At 32.9% G+C, this 22,677-nt stretch overlaps 1 protein-coding gene across 1 annotated transcript in view; it reads right to left on the bottom strand.

The window, feature by feature from the left end:
* Positions 1 to 493: 493 nt before the first annotated feature.
* Positions 494 to 22,677, bottom strand: part of LOC126773391 (RNA-binding protein MEX3D) — a 49,476-nt gene continuing 27,292 nt past the window's right edge. The window contains exon 2 of the mRNA XM_050494327.1: positions 494 to 2,815. Within this exon, the coding sequence (XP_050350284.1) occupies positions 1,935 to 2,815 (881 nt within the window). The 3' untranslated portion in view covers positions 494 to 1,934. The remainder of the gene's footprint in view (positions 2,816 to 22,677) is intronic.

The following is a 22,677-nucleotide window of genomic DNA, read 5'->3' as shown; positions in this document are numbered from 1 at the left end:
AGTCGTCTTCGGCGTCGAAAAACATCCAGTAGTGTAATGATGTCCCAAACCTTCTTCCTTAAAGAAGTAGGGAGGATAAACGGGTTGTCACTTGTAGTAAGTAAATTATTTAGTTCATATTTGTCATTCGTCTCATCTATTAAAGTTCAATATACTTGATACTACTACTTCTGATATTTTTATGTATAGCATGTATATACTTGATAATACATATTATATGTACTTGCTAAAATTATTCATCAATAAGTTAATCGATATATTATTTGTTGCGCCAAGAGTAATATGTAATATCTATATGCAATAGATTTTTAATAATATTTAAAATAGGAACTAGACCCCTAATTTAAGTTATTAGTTTCAAAATTGTTTTATTTTTTTCGAAAATAGATGGCCATCCTCTTTGTTTTTTTATCTTTTGACAATGCAAATAATGATTTTGTTTTTTAATTTTATATTTAGTAAATTATAGTAAAGGGTAAATAAAAGATTCAAATCGAAATTTATAGTTTATATTAGATTTATAATAAGATATGTAGTCTACAAAATTTCACAAATTTTCACAACGTTATTTGAACCTAAAGCGTCTACCCATTTTATTATGAAAATAAAATTATCGAAATCACTGGATCTACGTTCGATGGGGGCTGATTTTACGTAACCATTATTTTTTAAAATATAATCTAATAGGCAGTTTTTTATTCTCGCGTATCTTTACATGAGTAAGTCAAAAACTAATAACGGTAAAAAAATAAAAAAATATCAATTCATAAAAGCAGCCCCCCGATAAACCAAACAACAACGTCGTCCGATACAAATACAATTATATTTATTTTATTATCGTTATATTTAACTAGAGTTATACAGAATAATGATTCCTATGAAATATAATTATGTATTCTTTAAATTTATTCAATATAATAATAATAATAATACTTAATAAGTATTGATAGGTAATGATTAGTCAATGTCGTGCTACAAACTACTATAGTTTATAATAATAATAATAATGAATGAATCGTATTATTTCTTTATTATTTATTACTTTAAATTTATTACTTGATATTAACCACTAAACGAGCGTACAGCAGCCTCGACCCGCGCCTCTCGGGCGCGGGCGCACATAATCACAAAAAAAAACATCGTCAACACATAAAATAATAATCAATAATAATAATCGTACAGATAAAAATCATTCATAAAAACATTACAATAAAAATCTAAACATTAAAACACACTTAAAACAAACATTATATTAATATTATCGTAATCATAGTGTGTACGTATGTATATCATTTAAGCGATTAATCGTACAGTCAAAATAATGAGCATGGCGCGCGGGGGAGCGGTGCGGGCGGCGCGGTGTCGGCGGCTGGGCGCGGGCGGCATTACACTACTCTACCTACCACACACGGGCGGTACCACAACACGTCACAAACCGCCACAATCATTACCTATCAACAACACATTGGCTAGGCCGCTCCGCGCCTCGCGCTCCGGCCGCTGGGCCCGCTCCCCGCGCCGCCCGTCCCTCGCTTATTATATTATTACGATATCTTAATACTTTACGCTACTACGTTAGGTAAGCTTTATAAATTTCCATTTCTCATTTATGCTATCAATAATAATAATTATACAACTTTTTTTAAATTTTATGTTTTTTTTTCGAAATTCTATCGTAACCTCGACTCTCTCTCCGGCGACGAGCGCGGCGGGCGCTCGACGACCTAATAAAAAACGTTCATAATAAGAAAATATATCGTGAGTAACTCTGCCGACTTACGATAGGTACGGCGCGGCGGACGGGCCGTGCCGGCGAGGCGCCGACTTTTGGCACCAGGATTTCGATTACGCGACTTTTTTTTTTTAATATTTTCATAACGATTTAAGTAAAAAAGGTTCCGCGTCGGCGGGAACGTGGTGAGCCGCTTCACGGCTTACGAGATAATACGGATGGCCTGGTGTGCGGGCACAGCGCACGCCGGGCAAGGCGCTGTCGTTGCCGCCAGCCGTTGCGCACACTCCAGGCAGAACAAATTGTGGCCGCATGGCACCAGCGCCGCCGCCACTCCGCGCTCCGCGCACACTGCACATGTGCGCGCCGGCGATGCAGCCGGAGATGGCCTTGGCGGCCCCCATCCCCACACCCCGCCAGCGCCGGGTGATTCGAACGACGGTGACTCGCCTAGGCCCTCGTCACGTTCCGTCGAAGACCAGATGCCCAGCAGATCGCCAAGCCGCCCCGAAGATCCACTAGATGAGCAGGAGCCAGCCGATGAAAATGCGGCTTCCTGCTCAGGGCGCAACAACGAAGCGAGCCCGGCGCGATAGAGTTGCGCCAGCGGCTCGCCTTCTGCGCCTGCGACGGCTCCTGCACCCGTCGCACCGCTTGCCGCGCCAGTGCGCAGTGCGATGTGCGCTTCGATTTCTTTGCGAGCAGCCTCCACACTCTCGGGCAGCCCCGTCACTTCAAAAACAGGCTCACGTTCACGCGATGGTGTCACAATGTATGTATGAGTCGTATGCTGAATGCGCTTGATGGTGGCTCCCTTTGGGCCAACCACGAGCCCTACGACACGGTAGGGCACGCGCACCTGCGCAGTCACATGTCCGGGCGCGCCAGCGGGCGGCGGCGGTGCTGCACCACACTTCCGTGAGGCGCGTATCTGAGAAAAGTGCTCAGCGGCGGAGAGGATCTCGCGCTTGGCCCGTGCGACGTCCTCTTTGCGACCCGTAACCACGAACACGGGCTCCTCACCGCGCACCGGTGTCTTAATGTAGGTGTTTGTCTTCGCCCGAAGAGCTTTGATTTTACATCCTGAAACAAGAAAAAAATCATTGAAATTAATAAAAATATTTTAAAATAGCTTCATTTACATCACAACGACATTAAATCGATATGTCTCGCTAACATTCAAATTGTCTATTAGAGATCTCATTTTTATTAAGAAACCGGCAATAGCGAAATTTTTTATACAACGACTAGATGTAAGTCGAAAGTATACATTTTTCAAATCAATTGTCGCCCGGTGTCAATGTGACACTCCGTCGTTTTCTACGCTAGCCGGACATAATTGTATTGCCAGGTGGCTACGTCACTTGACGGCGTCAGGCCGTTTGAGAAACACGTATATCTATCTCATGTTTACTAAAACAATTGTTGGTATAGAACGTACGATAGAGGTAAATTATTTACAGTTTATGATACGAGTAAACTCAGTATAGAAATAAATATAAACCAAGCTTAATTCCATAATACTATTGTTTTGCTCCAAATACAGCGATCCACGTGGAGTAGAGATTGCATCCCGTACCGACTCGGGCTTTTGTTGTATATCTATCTTGCTCGCGCAACCCCAATGCGGTAAATCATGGTACTAGTAGCGTAGCGTGCGTCCTGCCCGTACGGAGGCTCGACGTCGTAATCGATTCGCATATTATCTTAAGAAGCTTTCATAGAAGAAATAGAAAACAGTTCTTTTTTTCGCATTAACAAGTGAATTCGCTACAATTATACAGTATAATTCGAGATTTCATTAATACGTTTATTACATAAGGGACTTTTAGATATATGTAACCATTATAAGAATAGAGAATATTTAATAAGTTACAGATACGGAATAAGGAATGTTGTTTTTTTTGTCGAAATATATATACATATATTTTATCCAGAAATAAAGCCTAACCTAAAAAGAGTTGTGTTATGAATCACAGGTCGTTGGCGCAAAATGTTAACCTGCAATTTTTCTCACTGAGCGACATCTACATTTGACGTATTTTAACTTTATTGTGGTCTGCGGTCTCAAACAATGGATTCTCATTATTTCTCTTGTAGCAAATGAAGAAAGAAATGCCGACCAATACAAGATGTTATGTTGATAAATAACGGTTATTATTATTACTTATTATACACATATATAACTGTTATTAGTAACATATTCTGACATAATTTAATATGCTAAAGATCTTTGTAACAGAATAAAACAGTAAATTAACAAAAGTGCATATGAAAGCCAGCGCTTTAGAAACCGAACAGCAATACCGTTTAAGTTTTATGTACGATACTAAGCGCTGGCGACGCGCCAACAGAGCTGCTAGACAAATTAACGCTGACCGAACTCGCGATGGCTGGCTTCGCTAATACGCCTGCCGCTAAATGCGAAAATAGATATCCCACTGATTTATTAAAGGCTCTATATTAAATCCGTAAACTATGCAAGGCTGATGTAGAGTTATTTTATTCTTAAAGAATTTAGTCATATGTTAATCCGAATATCTGATTTCTAATTATGTACTTGATAGGTTGTATAAGGTGTAGTTCAAGTCTAGAGATAGTTCTCAGGTAATAGCTTTGTCCCTCAGCGTATAAAAATAGGTTGCCATGGTAACGATACAAACTGGGGTTCGCTTGAAAAATGTTGAATTATTTAGCACAAGGTTCAACCACAGCGTATTGTGGAGGGCGTAATAATGACTGCGGAGCGTCAAAGCCTTTGGTGGTGTTGTGTCGCGTCAAAGATGACAGCGTTTCATTTTTTACCGAGTAACCTATGTAACGAACTTCCTCAGAACTTTTCATAGCCACGCATTTATTTTAAAAGTTTTTTTCATCACTGGACTAAATAAATATAAATATGTTAGAGCAAAAAAGTCATTAAAATTATTTGTTTATTACGACTTGTCAATTATAGTATAGTCACAATATTTACAGCAGAGATAAAATCTACGAAGCATGTTGTATATCTTATAAGGGTAGATACAATTTCGATACTCTAGAGGAAAGACCCTCCAAAATTCATTAGGCTTGTATTACTTCTCTCCCTAAATGAGAGAGATGGCAATAGTCTGTCCTTTTCTAGCTAATAGAACTCAGTTTCTGGTATTTGAAACTCAGAGAGAAGAGAGTTCAATTAGAATTTAGCTTTGTCTCTGTTGGTTATTATAATATATTTTATTATATGTACGTATATATAAAAAGAAGTCCCGCCATTTAATTGTTAAAATACATAAAGAATAAACAGAAACACGCCCAACACGTTACAAGCCTCTGATTTATTATTTAGAGGATCGGGATTACAAGCACATCGCGGATATTATTCATGCACTGGTTTTGTTAAATAATGTTGAGAGAAAAAACCTTATTTTTCGAATCTAAATAGTATACGGTCAAACATTAACATTTTAGTATATGGATTAAGGATGATATTAAACTGTAGTAAATATTTTTAAAGTACTGTCACTACTTGTACTTGTAGATGGTGATTTAATTTGATATGTTTTAAACCAAAAAAGTTTTAACCAATTGAAGTATCAAAATGAAGAAATATTTTTTCGTTATAAAAAATGACGCTGACAAGTCTACAAAGTATCTGCCTATCCGGGCAATTCAATTAAAATCCATGGAACTGAAGTAGCAGTATGCCCTAGTAGCAGTCTTGTAGAACCTAGTTCGCTCTCACCTACATTCGTACGCGTAGCTCGTAGCGGCCACTGCACTCTACGCCGTAGAACCGGGTCACTGCGCCGCACGCTACGGTATTTTTACGATTTTCATAAAAAAAAATATGTTTTACACACGCTGGTTTCACGTGGTTACGTTTTTATTTGTTTCTATTTATTTTACTGTACTTATCTAGAGTTATTGATTTTATTATATAATTAACAAAATAATTGCTATAAAATTTTAGTTTTATTTGGTATAAAAATTATTTAAATTAATTTAATCTTATTTGAAATGACTGAATATCTTAGGAATCTGTTTTTTCTTTTTAAATACACATTATTTTGTTATATTTATTTATTTATAAAATAAAATGTACACGTTTGGTCTCAATATATGGAGATAAATAATATATAAATATGCTAAAAAAAGTTTTTAAATATATAAAATAAACCAAACAAAAAAAAAAGAACTTTTTTATTTTAAATAAATGAAATGTTTGTAGGTAATATTTATAATAAGGTACTAGGAGATCAAAGATTGCGAGGAGTTCTACCGAATTGAACGTATAAGAAAGTTGAACCGCACCAAATGTTTGTAAAGATTATTTTTATTTATATACGACAAAAGTTGTAGGTAGTAAGTATATAAGGTACTACCCACATTTTTTTAAATTATATCAATCAGCCTTCTTCGTTCTTTGAAAAAAAGGTTTACACTATTTTTATTCTATAACCATACCGTAAAAAAACGTATGACCTTAAAGAAGTTCGAATAAAAATTAAATTCATACAAGGTTAAATAAAAGTACGTAGTGGAAACGCATGATAATAATATGCAAGCAGAGATGGGTGACCTAATATTAAAATAAGCTAACTTTTCTGAAGATACTAGGCGAGTAGAAATGTGAGAGCGTCGTCATAACAACGGCGACCGGTTGGCAGGGGTAGCCAGCCTCGTGGCGTTTCGCCGCGCGCCAAGCTATGAGGTTTCCCGCGCACCCTACAGCTGTTTCTATATAATTTGCTATAAACATACTTCCGGCGTACAATAGCACCCTGGAAATGGGTGGCTTTTTATTCTTTTTTTTTAATATTTTGTGACGAAAAATTTATTTAATTGAATATATTAAATTAAAGTTTAAAAATTTAATATCCATTCTTGTGATTTAAAAAAATATATATATTAGACGCAAAATGTTTACTTTTGCTTTATCGGACATAGAAGAAACATTTTCATCATAGTGATTTGGCTGAGAGCCAGCGGTGACGCATCTCGTTGTCATAAACATGGAGCGTCATAAAGAATAGATAAATGCGAGTTTTTTTTTCAGGAAATTAATATTTTTTGTTTTCAATAAGCAACATTAAAATTAAAGATTATTTTTAAAGAATTATTACTTTGCTTATTACTTTCAATTATAAAAAAAATCTTTAATTTTTTATCATATTATTTTAGCACAACTTTAATTCCCGTTCGTTTTGTTCCCGTTTCCCGCGCAAAAATTAGTTAGAAAACCATATTTTTAAGTAGAACGAAATGTCGCATGCGGTGTTTCAGCGAGTGTATTCTGCGCACGGGTGTGAGGGTGGAGGCGGATGTCAGGGGTAGGAGACATGCGGAGGGCGCGGCGCCGCAGGGGCGCGTGCCGTCATCGATCGATACCGGTCAACGACCCGCAGCCGGTGCATTGGCAACCCCTGGCCGACAGCGGCGCGTCGTGCGAATTTAACCCACATTTTCAACTAATTGCGTGTATCAGAAAACAATGCCTTGTACAGGTCATGTCCACGCTCTTGTAGATTACACATATATGCACATAAAGAATCTTTGTCTGTATTTGTATTATAAAGCTAGATATTTTGTTTTTGAACCCGGAAGTCTCGGAAGTATCAGTCCATTTAGATTTAATACATTATTTTTGCATTTATTCAGGTAGGTAGGTAGTATGAATATACGCTATGACCTTAAGGTGAACAGAGATGGCTTGGAAGTAGTAAACATTTAAAGCAACAGCCAATATGGCAAACTCTATGTAAAACAACGTATAATCCAAATGTAGCGCTGCTAAATCCGCGGGGCACATATATACGCGTATGCTAAATTTATTATATAATATCATTAAACCAATGTAAGATTTTATTTTATCTTAATTAGACTTTATTTAATTTTATAAAAACGATTATTTTATAATTTTAACAGCTTATAATCTTTACTTAAAAAAATATATTTTCTGCGCTTTATATATTGACTATTTTAAAATAAATTATATTTCACAAATAAGAACAAAATTAGTAAGTAAGAGGAAATTTAGCGACGAGGAAAAACAGTTTTCCTGGTGTTTCCCGCGGCCATTGCACTCGGCTTACGTAATACTAGGGCTACAGAGGTAACGAGGAGAGCGCTCGAACAAACGCAGTGGCGTAAGTCAACGACCCTCTATAATCTGAAAGAGGCTTTAGAACCATAACAATAGGCTTCTTATTAAAACGGGCCGTGGTGAACGTTGGAATGATTAATGGTGTGTCTTTAGGTGTGCGGTTAGGGGCGTGGGGAGAGGTCGGGGTTGATCGAACTAATATTGGTAGCATTCACCTGACATTTGTTTATAAATTACATTTCTATAAATTTACAATTGCCAGAATATCCCTTTAAAAATGTTTGTAATGGTTGTTTCACATTTCAATGAAAGAACGAGGAAGTGATGAGGAGAGAAAGAACAGTGAAACGAGGAATTCGTGGTCGATTTAGTAGCATTATGAATTTGGAGCAGTAGATGTTTTAAAAGACAAATTAATATTAATATTGCACAAGGGAAATGCGCTCTTGAATCTAGTCTATTTAGGTCGCAATTGTAATACTGAGTGTCGGAAGTTACTTGTCCGCGCGACCGGGATAAAACATTCAAATAATTAGAGACCTTGTTTCATTGGCCATAAACATTAATTTCGTTTATAGTCGTGTACGACTTGATACTTTATATGGCTGACGAGTGACACGTGGCATCTAGAGATAGCATTGTAGGTGGGAGAGAGATAAAGATAGTTATTTCGTTTTGATCGCTCGGGATAGAATCGTTTCTGAAGAAAGAGCAATGGTAACCGACTGGATATTTTAGTACGGCTGTCCTTTTTACGGGTTCGCTTAGTGTTTCCAAAGTGTCTTGAATGAAGATAAACTTTGCTAGGCAAAAGAAATGTTTTGAACGGGTTTTGGCAGCTAACTTGTATAGGACTGTGTCGAGTTAAAAATATTTGACACGGAGACGATGGTGAAGGCCTATTAATGTAAGAACGTTTCAACAATACGAAGGAACCGTTTATTTTAAGCCTCCTAAAGTGACCCTTTAAACGACTTCTCGAACTAAGAGGCCTTTTTAATTAGTCAGTTGAAGTCGAGTTACAATAACAGCTATTGTAAGCAGATTTTGCTTAGTCGTTACTGAACATTTCGTTATTGAATATTCAAGCGTTTTACAAAACAAGAATAATAGTAAACATAGAAATGAATAAGTCGAATTGTATTGTGAATGTATTTTTTTCATATTGTGTATTACAATATCGTCCGGGCTTTGTTTGTACGAAAATATAACATTTTTTAATTTAATTAGAATACGTCGTTGACCTTGTACGTAATTAATTATATTTAATCGAATTTAAAAAACATATACAAATAAATGGTAGAGATCAATAAATTATCTATTATAAATATAAATGCATACAATATTAATAAAAACTCTCATTGTCTTATAAAAATTAAATTTGGAACTGCAAATAACTTAACATAAGATAGATACATACTGGCTACTTAAATAACAGTTATGTACCTATCTACTGAAAATATAAACAATATATACTTTATTTAATCTCAAACAAGTATTTCTGTATCCATAAATTAAAGGAACTGGTTTGTAAGGCAGAATCAACTAAGAAGAAACGTCAAGAAACACATTAGTTACTTATTTCCTTAAATAGAATTACTTAACTACATACATATACAATTAAATTTATATATCACGTATGCAATTAACAAATACTAATTCCTTTATTTATTTTATAATTTATATATGCTTGTATTGAGCATATTTGTTTATTGTTTTTTGAATGTAAATTGTCAAAGCGTACGTTCATAAATACATCTAACTCTTACGAATATAAAATGTTAAACAGCTTTCTTTTTCAACGATAATGATACTCATACGTATGTTATTATATATCTATATTAAGACACAATGTTTGTGTCGATGTCACAAGGGTGCTAATTTTTACACATGCAACGCCATAAGTGTCTTTAAGGTCGTTAAACTCGCGAAAGTAAAAATAGCTTGCAATTATTACACTGCATTAGTTTAAATGTCGAGATCTCAGTTCGGTGTCGATAGTTAGATTTGAACTGAAGGATTTGATCCTATTATTATAAAGCTGAGTACTACTCAACGAAAGCCAAGATGGCCCAGTAGTAAGAGCGCGTGAATCTTAACCGATGATCGTGGGTTCAAACCCTAGCAAGCACCACTGAATTTTCATGTCCTTAATTTGTGATTATAATTCATCCCGTGCTTGACGGTGAAGGAAAACATCGTGAGGAAACCTGCATGTGTCTAATTTCACTGAAATCTGCCACATGTGTATTCCTCCAACCCGCATTGGAGGAGCGTGGTGGAAGCTCCAAAAACTTTTCCTTAAAAAAAGGGAGAGGAGGCCTTAGCCCAGCAGTGGAACATTCACATGCTGATACTCCAGACTACTGACTACTGCTGCGCTATTCACTTGGTTTGTTATTTAAAATTCAACTGGCGACTTACCCGATTATATATAGATCATATTGATATAGTTTACAGATACGCATAAAGTTACGCAATTTTTGTATGTATTTCGCGCTTCATACATAAAATTACTAAGCTTTGATTCGCAGTTTTTGTGTCGTTGAACATTAAAAATAAATAATAATATTAATTAGTCAACCAAACCCTCAGTTGTATAACGTTGTTTGATGTTGAAGATAATTACCTGAAAAGAAAAAAATAATAATTAAATTTTCTTTTGGAACAGATTATATGGTTTGTGTATATATGGATTCAGTTACACTTTATTTAATATAATACGAAAATTTTAGCAAACTTTTTTATATAAACTTTTCAAGAGCAATGTCAGAGTTTGACTACATTGTTTTCTTAGTTTTTGTTTGAATATTAATGTTTCGAAATTGAAAAAAGTCATATAATTTTTTAGCTGAGGTTAAATATTTTTTTACGCCTTTAATAAATATATCCACTATTATTTTTATACTTTTAATTGCTATTAAGTTAAACATAAGCATGGATTTCTAATTCTTGAATACTAGCTGCTTTATATAATATATATATATATGCTCATATAACACTAACTTAAAACTTTTGAATGTCATATACGTTTTATAATTTATACATATCGAGGTAAGTCAAACAAGGTCAGCTCCAAAAACCGGTAGAGGGTGTTGTATGCGCTTGAATGCAAGTGTCGTATTAATCAGTTATCTTATAATTATTTCGGTCTAATGGGCTTTCCATAAGGCGATAAGTAAGTTCGCGATATAAATGGTTTGGTTGCTTGGTAAGCTTTTTTCCTTCAGGGCTAGAATTCTAAGAAGAAAAAATATGATACAATATTTCTTATATATTATTATAGTATGAACAGAGAAATAACTTTATGGTATATTATAATATTATTAAACAGGCACGATATCAGAACATCATTGTTTTAATTTTTCTTTGATAAAACTTTAAATATTTTATGATGTATTAAAAATACTTTGTCAAAGTATTTTTAACATTAGATTAGCCTGTTCATGAATTTAATTTTCTATTGTTTATCTATTTTCGTAAAAGAAAATATCTATAGAAAATCGTTCTGGTTGAAACATAAATAAAGTAGCTTTCGATATAATTATCAACTTGAGCCTACAACAATGAATAACAGTCCTTGACCTTTTAATACGAGATATAAAGAAAGCAACATTCATTATATAAAATATATATAAATTATGTTATCGTTTATGTAAAGCAATTCATTAATGTTATACATACATATATATATTTAATGTGTGCTTTCGACGGTCTCAAGGCTATGTCTTGTACTAGTCGTTTATGATATTTATAATTTTGTTACCATATAATTGTTTTGTTTTTATAAATAGCTAAAATACAGAGGTCTTGTTGAACATTAGCAAATATTTATGTTAATTCTATCATATTGATGCGATTGGTTCCTCTGAATTGATACGGCCATTTTTACCCGTAATTATAATATATTAAATGAAATCGTTTTTTTAAATAATATTTGAATTAGAAGAAAATTATTAAAGGGACTATCTTAACATAGCTCTCTATTATATATTCATACAAACATAAATGTGACGTAGCTTTTAAGGTGTGCGTAAATCAAGGCCATGGCGAATGTTCGTGACCGTTAATTTTGAATATTTTACGTTATTTATTAATATCATTGAATATATTTGCCTTTTTTAAATTTTCCATATTTTAGTAGAATGTTTGTATGAATCAAGGAACAGACAAATGTAGTATTCTCTTGCGATTTTCGATGATTTATGTTTTATAATTAGTAAGCAGTTAGCTGATTATCCATTTAATTTGAAAAATGCGATTAAATGGTTTTGAAAGTCGATTAAGAGGAATGAAACTATTTTTTTTATGATACAAGTTTCGGTTTAATTAATCTTTATCGGAGAACGAAATCAAGGTTGCCAATGAAGTATTATATACATATATTACAATCTTGTTCGTTAAAATGTTAAAAGATTTCATTGACACCAGATGACAATCTACGCTTAGGTTAATTTGGATGTCCTTTATTATTTTAATAGAAGCCGAGACTTTATTATTTTAATAGAATACTATTGATTGATTCTATCATTTATGATTTTATTCCTATGATATTAGGAAAACATTTCGTTGTAATTGCTCGAGCGTCCTTGATATGATACCACAAGAAAATGTTTTATTTGATCTCTTTTAATGAATTTTCATCATAAATAATTTATATGTTCGCTTTTTTATATATAAACCTTCTGTTATTTTAGATTTATATACATATACGATCAAGTTATCCTTATAAAATGTATCTAAATTAATATTTGATTTGTTTAAAAACAAAATGTTAATTTTATCATATATTTTCTTGATTAGTTATTAACAAAAGTAAACAATATATTTTCGCAATATTATTTTTACTTACTAGGAAATGTCGTGATCTTAAAGCCAAATTTGAATTATCGTACTTTTGCAGACAATGAGACATAATTCCTCTCGCCAACGCTTGCACTCAATAAATTTGCTGGCTCGTTTTTTATGAGACACTTTACAAGCAATGAAATGAACATTTCTTGTAATCGTATAATCCTAATTAATGTGTAATAAACTGTTAAACTCAAGACAGTGTGAATAAGTTAATTTTTTTTTATATCATTGGTAGGTCACTATCAACTAATCTTCCCTTACACTGTCAATGCGCCACCAACCTTGGAAACTAAGATGTCGTATCCCTTACGCCTATAGTGGCTCACTTATCGTTTCAACCGGAACATTGCTGTTTGGCGATAGAATATCTGATGAGTGGGTTGTATCTACCGAGACGGGCTTACGAAACCCTTACAACCAAATAAAATTTATGCTCACATGTTACTAGAGAAAAGTAAGAAACAAAATCAGCCAACTATATGTATAATATGTCATAATGAAATATTTAACGATCCTATACAAAAGCAATTCCTTAAAATTACAATAAATAATAGAATAGTACTTTAGTCACGTACAACACATTTTTTTGTTTAAATAATGTATGCGTTATTGTGATTTGAGCTTTATCGTAATGCAATAAGATCTACATATATCGTGCTACAAAGCTTAAGTCATTATTTATTGTGTACATTGTACACGCTCCCGTGGGACTGGCATCGTGTAAGACCGATCCAAACCTGATACATTTTAACCCACTGAGTCATTTAAAAGGTAAATGACTTTAATTTCTTAGATTTTCCTCGACAACATAATGTTAAAAGTTATAACTTTAAAACGCACTAATCGAGGCATATTTTGAGAAGTGTCAAATGTATTTCGAAGCGCGTTAGTTAATAATATATGAATAATTATGTTATTGTTAAGCTTATAAATTTATGTGATAAACAATGTCATTAATATTTCAATTGTTACTTTACGTATTGCCTGATTGTATTGTATTTGCCTTTGGTCCTAACCGACCGATCTAGTTATTTAAAGTGTGGTTACATAAAAATACAAAGCACGTAGATGACCTAGAATTATGTAGGTATTAAAGATGTCTTTTAAATGGGCTCAAATACCCAAAACTAACCGGATTCGCAAAAGCTATGATATTTTTTGTCACTCTAAAGTATTATTTGAGATAAAATCTGTAAAACAATTGTACATTACATACACTACATATATTTTTTTGCAAAAGTATTGTAGTTTAGTCACCTTTTGTTATTTTTTTTTCTTATACATTACTATAACTTAACTCGTTATCGTAAATCAGAAACAGTATAACTGAAATAAAAGTGATAATAAAAATTTAATGTATAAAAGGTTCACAGACAAATATTTCGGTAAAAAAAATTGACAGCTAGATCGTGCTTCATTGAATGACAAGTGGACAGTGGAATGAATTATCTAAGTGAGTGACAAGTTTTTTCGAGCTAAATTAAAAGTGAAAACATGACACAACCTAACCCAACTTTACACTAGTGTCAGCCTTAAGAGGTGACAAAGCGCTCTCTGCTTCCCTGGTATCTAGTGCATCCACAAAGCCTAAAAATTACAAGATTTTTTAATAAATGATATTATTCTACATGTCACTAAAGGTCTAAAATAACTGGTTTGTTCTTGTAACGTTTTAATAATTTTTAAAGTTAACAATTACGTAAGCTTACGTATATTGAAGATATGCTTCAATCTAATCAGTTAATCTCACATCACTGAATTCGTTTTGTCTGACCCTTAGTTTTTTAAAAGCTAATTTAGTATAACATCTTATATACGTGTGAAAACGAAATGTTTTGCTCGTTTATTAATATATGTATTTCAATGTCGTTTATTTGGGTAGTCCCGGAACGGATGTACATAAAGACTACTTTAATTCACAAATTGATCCCTAAATTCTGAAGAACACTTGACCTGAATTTGATTGCCCTTTTCAGTGAATTGATTGAAAGAATTAGACCCTGCTTATAATCAGATGCTAGATTTAAGTCAAGCTGCGTGTTTATTGATGAAAACAAATTTAAAATATATATATACAGAAAATTGAAACAGTTTAAAGTAAATTTTGAGTATATAGCAGAAAGAAACCTTCAAGTCGTAGACTTCAATATAGCTTTGCATGATTCTCTAACATGTCCGTATGGGCCGGTTTTTTTATGGTTGTATGTATGGAGCAATAGGCCAGATTTTTAATTACTTAAAAGGAAATATATCATATAATTATGATAATTCGATTCAATTAGGCATGTTAATTATTTCAATCTAATCTTCATTTCCTGGCATGTTTCTCAAGTGAAGTTAAACAAAAATATGATATTAATTACTTTAAATTAGTTCGAATTGATGTGATATCGCTTTTATTTTTGGAGGATGGTTCAATGATCTCTCGTTTATGAATCAGGTGTGAAATTACGTATTTACGTACGTACTTGCCACGCTGAAGTGCTATGACACACACGAAAATATACTTTATTTCATTAGATTAAGGGGCTACTATTGTTCGTATTACTTATGTTTTAATTTCTGACGTAAGAGATTTGTAATATTGGGTCAATAGTATTGGAAACAGGCATAACAATAAAATCTCGTGTACAAATTGGATCTTACTCAAATTGATACAATATTATGCAATGGTGCAATGACTCGGTAATGCGTTTACATTTTTTTTAATTAGTATCAAACAAAGCTATACTTAGTAGTATGTTACTACTAAGCTTTAGGATTAGGAACTTTTAGCGTCTTAATCTTCTGGTTAAGTAAAAAGAATATGACAGAGCCAATATACAACAAACCAAATACATATATATAAATATAAATATGTAAAAAAACAGCATAGTCTAAATAAATATACATAAAAGTCAAGATGTATATTATACCCGGAGATAAACTCAAGCTCAAGGTTAAATACATCGCTGAATTTGTCAATGAGCAACGTATCAGAACCAACAAATTGTGCTTCATTTCAACGATAAGGCACGTTAAGCAAAGTAACAGTCAAAATATTTCGAATATCGCTCAAAGCGTGTAAAAACAATCGTTAATTATCTTTTACGAGGTGTGCTTGTGGGTGAATGTACCGTGGCCCGCTTGGCGCGTCGCCAGCTCTCACGGTACGCTCCTAATCACCTCTCGCTTGGTTAAACTCCTGATCGAACATAAACGCCTGGTAATTGTGAAAAATTAGAATTTACGGTATGGCACTCTATTTCTGAAATCCTTGTTTTAGTTATTTATTGTGTTTATCAAATTAAGCGTTTATTGTGGATTATAAAAATATTTCATAGTTTATAAAAAAATCTCATAAAAATATTATTAAATTTTAATGTTCACCTAGCAAATGAAAAAAATATCTTCAAAGTTTGTTCATAGCAAATGGTTACTTACGTCAGGTATCCACATGGGTTTACGCAACATTGTACACATCTGTAGTATTTATGTATAATTTATCAATATTTTTAATTTTAGTGTAGTTAAAAACGCCAGGCGACGTTCTCAATTTTAAACTATTACGCAATGTTTGTAAGATTTTGATTCGGGACAAGATTTTTATTGCTACGATAACTCTGCTTATCGGTTGATCAACCCGGACTGCTACGTGTGTTGACATAGACCTTACATCATTTAGGATGCATCCATAGTTATTAAAACCCACATTAAGTAAATACTAATAAAAATGTTTTATTGATACTTCGATATTTAGGGACGTTTATTTATAGTCAGTAAAAATAAAATTTGAACGAGTTTTTTATGCGATCGTGCCGGCAAAATATCAAAGTTGTTTTTAGTTATACTTCTGGCATTATTGTTGTTAACGTATGAGCGGTCACGGTTTTTTTAGATACCACTCAATTATCGCCTCAAAATGTATATAAAGTGTTACAATTCGATACTTAGACAAAATTGTACATGGTTAAGTAGTAATAACCCATAAACTTAGATGTGGATAAGCGAACACTATTGCTGTGAAATTTTACTCGGATTAGACTGTTTAACGTAAGGAAATTACAACATGAGGTTATATAGGATATTTATATGCATGAATTTTGTCTTTAATTATAATAGTCTTAGTAGAAACAATGTTAAAGTTATATCACCTTATTTAAAGGTCTTTAAAGTGCTTTGAACTTTTTGGAACAAGATAAAGCGCTATTTGGCTTCTTCGCAAGGCCTTTTAAGTACAAAACACCTGTTGAAAAGAAGTACCTTTGTCTATCCTTACAGGTTTTTCTAGACTGGTTTATTTTACACTTTATAGTGCCATTTGTCTGCCATAAATCCACTCTGGTCCATCCAGACTGTAATCGTCCGTCTGCCCGTTGATGACTCACTTTACTAATAATTGATGAGAAACATTGTCATATTTAAAACTACTTTCACTTTAAAATTAAGCTTTGCAAGCATTTATGCTTCAGTATTCCAGTTTTAACCAAATAAAATATTAACAATTTTTTTGTTAAATATTTAAAAAATTTAATACAATAAAAATTTATTTAATATAATTACTAAACAACTTAAAACTTACAATGATCATTCAGATCGGAATATTCATTCTACGTATTATAATCGATGAGAGATTTGTTGTTAGGATTCGAACTTAATAAGCCTCAGAAATATTGCGCTCGCTGCAACGGAACAAAAAATATTTATATTAATTTTTTTTTATTAAATTTTTATATTTTGAACTAAAATTATAAATTATTTACTAGGCGTGCAGAAATATTAGGAGCAAGAGTAACGTACCGAATATTAATCTATTGAAGAGATCAAGTACGATAAAAGTCTTCGACATCTGGTCCGTGATCCCGTCTCAGGTTTTACTATTTTGTGTACGGATTACCTCGCATATGTATATCGAAAAAAGTTTAATATACTGTAAGAATATTTGTTTGGTACCTATAATATAATAAGATTTAATAACTGCTGTTTGTATTAAGTAATCACATATAAATTATTTTGATAAATAAATGCAAATAACTCGAGTCTCTTTACTGGTTAATTTATTTTTAATAGAAAGTTTTAACGAGATACATTTCTATTATCTTAAAGGTCCTTGGTTCAAGTTTCTTTTGAAGTATACACGCGGGACTGTAGAGCTTCGACCTTGAGTTTCAACGACCCTGACCGTTTTACGTTAGCATACGTTAGAATTACCTATTTGAAACTCACACAGAGACCGATGTCTGAATTTTATGTTTAATTTTAAATAAAAAACAAATGTGTATCAAAACGGTTTGATTTAATCCAACGGCAAGTTCGTTTGAAATAGAAGACAATTATAGTTTATCATTACAAAATTAATGATTGAATTTATATGGATTTGATACGATCATTAAATATTAACAAAATAGTGGAAAACTATAATGCTTATATCATAAACAAACAAATACATAATGAACATAAAATATTATATAATATTTTAAATTGTACGTTTTTTTTATCAATGTCTGTATCGTTTCAACATATAAAGTAACAGGAGTTCAGACAAAAGAAGAGGTGATAAAATATGTAACGTAGGTATGTATAGAAAAGAATATTCGTTGGAATAATGAAGGTGACGGCGTGTTTGTTGTGCAAACTTCGGAGACGCTTCGCTCAGTTCACTGTCGGTTCACGGACCACCCTCTTTATTTACGACAATCGAGACAGACGTGCTTTATTTAAGACATATACACAACAAAGATATCTTACAAATTACAAAATAAAAGTATTTCACGAGACAAGATTTCTGATTGTCGAAGAGCGTTATATAATTTTTTAATGTAGAAAAACCTTAATACATTATTATAGTACATTTAAAAAAACCCCATCAAACAGAGGCAGATTAAGTCCGCAGTCTTGTATATAAAAGTTTGGAATAAACATTAAATAGTGACGAAATAACAAACTAAATACATTGTTTACAATTTAGATTTGATACTTCCTTTTATTATTAATGTGTTATATGCAACGTGTTATATACTAACATATTTGTCACATATTGTGAAACATTACATAGGAAATAATAAATAAAATCTATCCAAGCATTTAATTTCAACAATCTAAATTATACAATATAATACGATGTGTACACTACGCATGTGGTCGAAAGCAGCAATTTAAGCACGGGTAATTTGCGAATATTATTAAATGGAACAAAAGATGCGCGCCCTCGCTCTTCACGTGTGCAGCCGACACACTTTCGCGACGAGACCGAGTGTTATAAGGACTATAAATAAGTACAGTATTATTTTACAAATTTTAAGTTGTTACGTATATAGTTGTTTATCTTTATTTACTTTTCAGTGGGATTAATATAACTTATTTATAGATGAGAAAAGGCAGACTATATTATAATGTTCCCCGTTTATATTATCAATATAAATCTTAATATGTCTAAGCTATCGGATATTATATCTTAGTTTTTATGTTTTCTTGGTAGAATGTATGGTATGGCACAGGGACTAGTCTAACAACAGATAGATAACCAACCCATATTTGTTAGAAAATAATTATCAATTTATTATATCGTTTTATTTAAGTTTTTTATGATTATAGTCCAATTATAATATATTTTATTAAACGTAAAGCAAATTCGATTTGATACGGCCGATATACTATTGAGCTTTTAAATTAAAAACATGAGTTATACAAATATCGAAATCATAAAAAGACAAAAACTATACGAAAACATTAATATCGTAAATATTATGAATGCGAAGAATAACGCGTAAGGTCATCTTGCTTTTAAGTAAAAAAAAAAACTAATATTAATGAGCTGTTAATATAACTTATACAATCATTATTTAATATTTAATTTAAGCGACACATTTATAATTGTAAGTATTTCCTTTATTTTGAAGATTAAACTAGTTTTTAATCTACAGGAATATCTTTACATATCCATAATAAGTGCGTAATTATTTTGGTTTTTTTGCTATTTTTCAAATAAAGTAATTCAATCGCTATTTAGATATACAAATTAAAATTCTAAATAATTCCGCGTTACAACACATCGCGACATTGATTTTAAACAAAGGAATTTCTTTCATCTCCTGTTTGTTTAGTATTTGAAAGCAAACATTTTAAGTATTGCTACTGCACGTGATAAAAAATCAAACAACAAAATTGATTAAATCCTCAAAATAACGTTACATGAAGTCAAATTACGAACATTGAGTAACATCATACGAAAATATTATTGTTTTCAAGAAAACTACATGGTACCGCCAAATTACTGGTCACTCATATCATTATTACAAGCAATTACATAGTAATAAAAATAACACCACCCTTACTTCCTCATAATTTAACAATAACGAAATATGATATTGCTTAAAATCCAATTGTGATTTACGCAGTAACATTATCAAGTGTTGTTTTATACGTGTTAATCTTTAAAGGTCAGCCCCACCAGGATAATGTTTCAGAGGACGAGGTAAATAAAGTGGTATGTAAAAAGTCGCTTTCCGTGCCACCGGCAACGCTCGACTCCGTGAGTTATGGGAAGAGGTCGCCACACGCTGTGTTACAACGTGCGGAGTAACTTGACCCTCGTATTATCATTTCATCAAATAAAAATGACTAAACAACTCAAAACTTACAATAATAATTCAGATCGGAATATTCCTTCTACGTATTAGTTAATCGGTGAGAGATTTGTTGTTAGGATTCGAATGACGGATTGCTTAATAAGCCTCAGAAATATTGCGCTCGCTGCAGACGGGACCTGTATCTAATCTAAAGTTGGCGCCTGCGACGGCGCTAGAAATAACAGAGCTAGTAGAAATGTCGATGTACAAGCTTTTTGTGACGTATTGGCGATCGCATCGCTTGCGACTGGCATCGATTTCGTAATACAGTCGGTGGAGTATGATTAAAATAAAGTAATTAATTTAACTTTCCCGTAGATACATCCGGAAAGGATGTATCTAATACATGAAGTTAAAAAACTCCCCCCCTCTCTCTCTTTTTTAAATCGGCTTGATAATATGTATTGAGTCAAAGTTTATAGCCAACTTGTTTACATATAGAGCCATGATTAGAATTTCCCATCACCGACTATTATGGGAACTTTGACTTCGCAATCGTCCTCTACAAATAAACCTTCGTCTCCCAAGTTTGCGCTTTATTTACAAAGACCTATTCAAACGAAATCAAATAATCGATTGTTATTTTTTGGCAGCGAAGTGTCAAAAGTTTTTGCTGCTCCGTCATTATGACGGGTCGAAATTGCAGCGTATCGTTGCGGTTCGGGTCCGTTTGAAACGAACACTCAATTAATTTCGGATTCGATTTGACAGCTCCAAATTACATACGGATAATCGACCGTTGTTATATTATTTATCCAAGGATATCGGCATAAGAATATAATAAGCAATAGTCGAAACATTTACGTGGAAAAAAATAAATCGAACGACGACGATGCAATAGCGTTGCAAGAAGTCCATTACTTGTTGTTATTGATGGTTTCACGAATGTCAGATGCAAAGACGTCGATGTAAAAGGTCAGCTGAGAGTTGCTGCTATGACGAATGTGAGGGGTTGATGAACGCGGCGTCTATTTTGGAGCGACTAAAAGCGGCGGCGGCTCACCGAGTGACATTTGTCGGGCTAGGTGCATCCGACCCTACTATCAAAATACTGTACATACCTTCAGTTAACTCCAACGCTCATTGAAATTCAGCCCGTCTACTTTCTAAATTTCAAGTCAAATGTTTGCAGTTCTACTTCTTTATACACACACTACTTTTTGTAACACGTGGCTTACATCACATGCTTGTTGATAATTAAAATATTTTATTGTTAAGTCTGTTTAATGTTTAGAGCTTATGGAATTGTTATTCAAATCTGATAATAAAGAAGTGTATATATGAAACGTTTTGATACAACCTCTGCGTGAATAGTCAGCTCATGAATCCAGTGCCATCGCAAGGATGTTTCACTATCAAACAAGAACATTCCATGAGCAGGTATGTAGCTTATTGTGAATACAATTCGAACCACGACGCGTAGCAAATTAGATTAAGCTGTGAAATAATTAGTCTGATCGTTACAATAAATAAACGCACGAACTAATCGTTATGATTTTCGTTCTGGGTTCATATTTTGAAGGTCTTCCATTCACGTTCGAAGAAAAATCGAGCCCCGTGTGTGCCCCATGCTTGAAATTGATAATGCCATCGTTATAATGGAAAAACTTGAAACAAAGATAAATATTTTATAAATTTTGTTTCCAATACATTTTAAGCTTAAAAGTTCAAATTTGCATCATTGACTACACACAGAATCGTTACTAATTTAAAAGATATCTGAATTAATGAGAACGTATCGATAATGCTAATGTAAAAATTAAAAATGGATGTAAAGATCCATTCACAATGAGTGACCTACAAGCTAAAGTTAGGAGCGAGTTAGCGAGTTTTTAGACGTCAAATCGGCTGTAGAACGCCCCATTAAGCAAAACTGATACAGATCGCGACCGCAGGGATTCGGTTTCGAACATTTTAATTAGGGTGCGGCTGCATACGATAGAATTTCGCGAGCAAAAAACTTCGTTGCGGAATCTTCCGAACAGCAAACAAACTACGTAGATATCGTACGAGACAGGCGTGTATTCTTGTTCAAACGCCAATATTAATCTAAGAAACATTTACAAAGCAATATTTGTGGACGTTTACAATATGTTATTAATATTAATTTTACGGGATTGTTTGATATTTACAATTATATAATCATTTGTACACTCGAAATTAATCATATTAAAATGGTAGATACAAAAATATTAAGTATATTTTGAATTTCAAAGCTATAAGATATATATTAAAACATTGTAAGTTAAATAAATTATAATAAGGTATTAAAAGCAATAGAAATCGAGCCTTATAAATATAAATAGGAACCTACATTTATTCTTTTTTATTTGTACAAAATTGTACTTAAATGTTAGCACAAAGCATTTAATTATTCTATTATAAATTAAGTTTTATAA

The sequence above is a fragment of the Nymphalis io genome, chromosome 14 (genome assembly GCF_905147045.1).
Source record: "Nymphalis io chromosome 14, ilAglIoxx1.1, whole genome shotgun sequence".
Taxonomy (NCBI): domain Eukaryota; kingdom Metazoa; phylum Arthropoda; class Insecta; order Lepidoptera; family Nymphalidae; genus Nymphalis; species Nymphalis io.
This window is presented reverse-complemented; position numbering and strand designations above follow the sequence as displayed.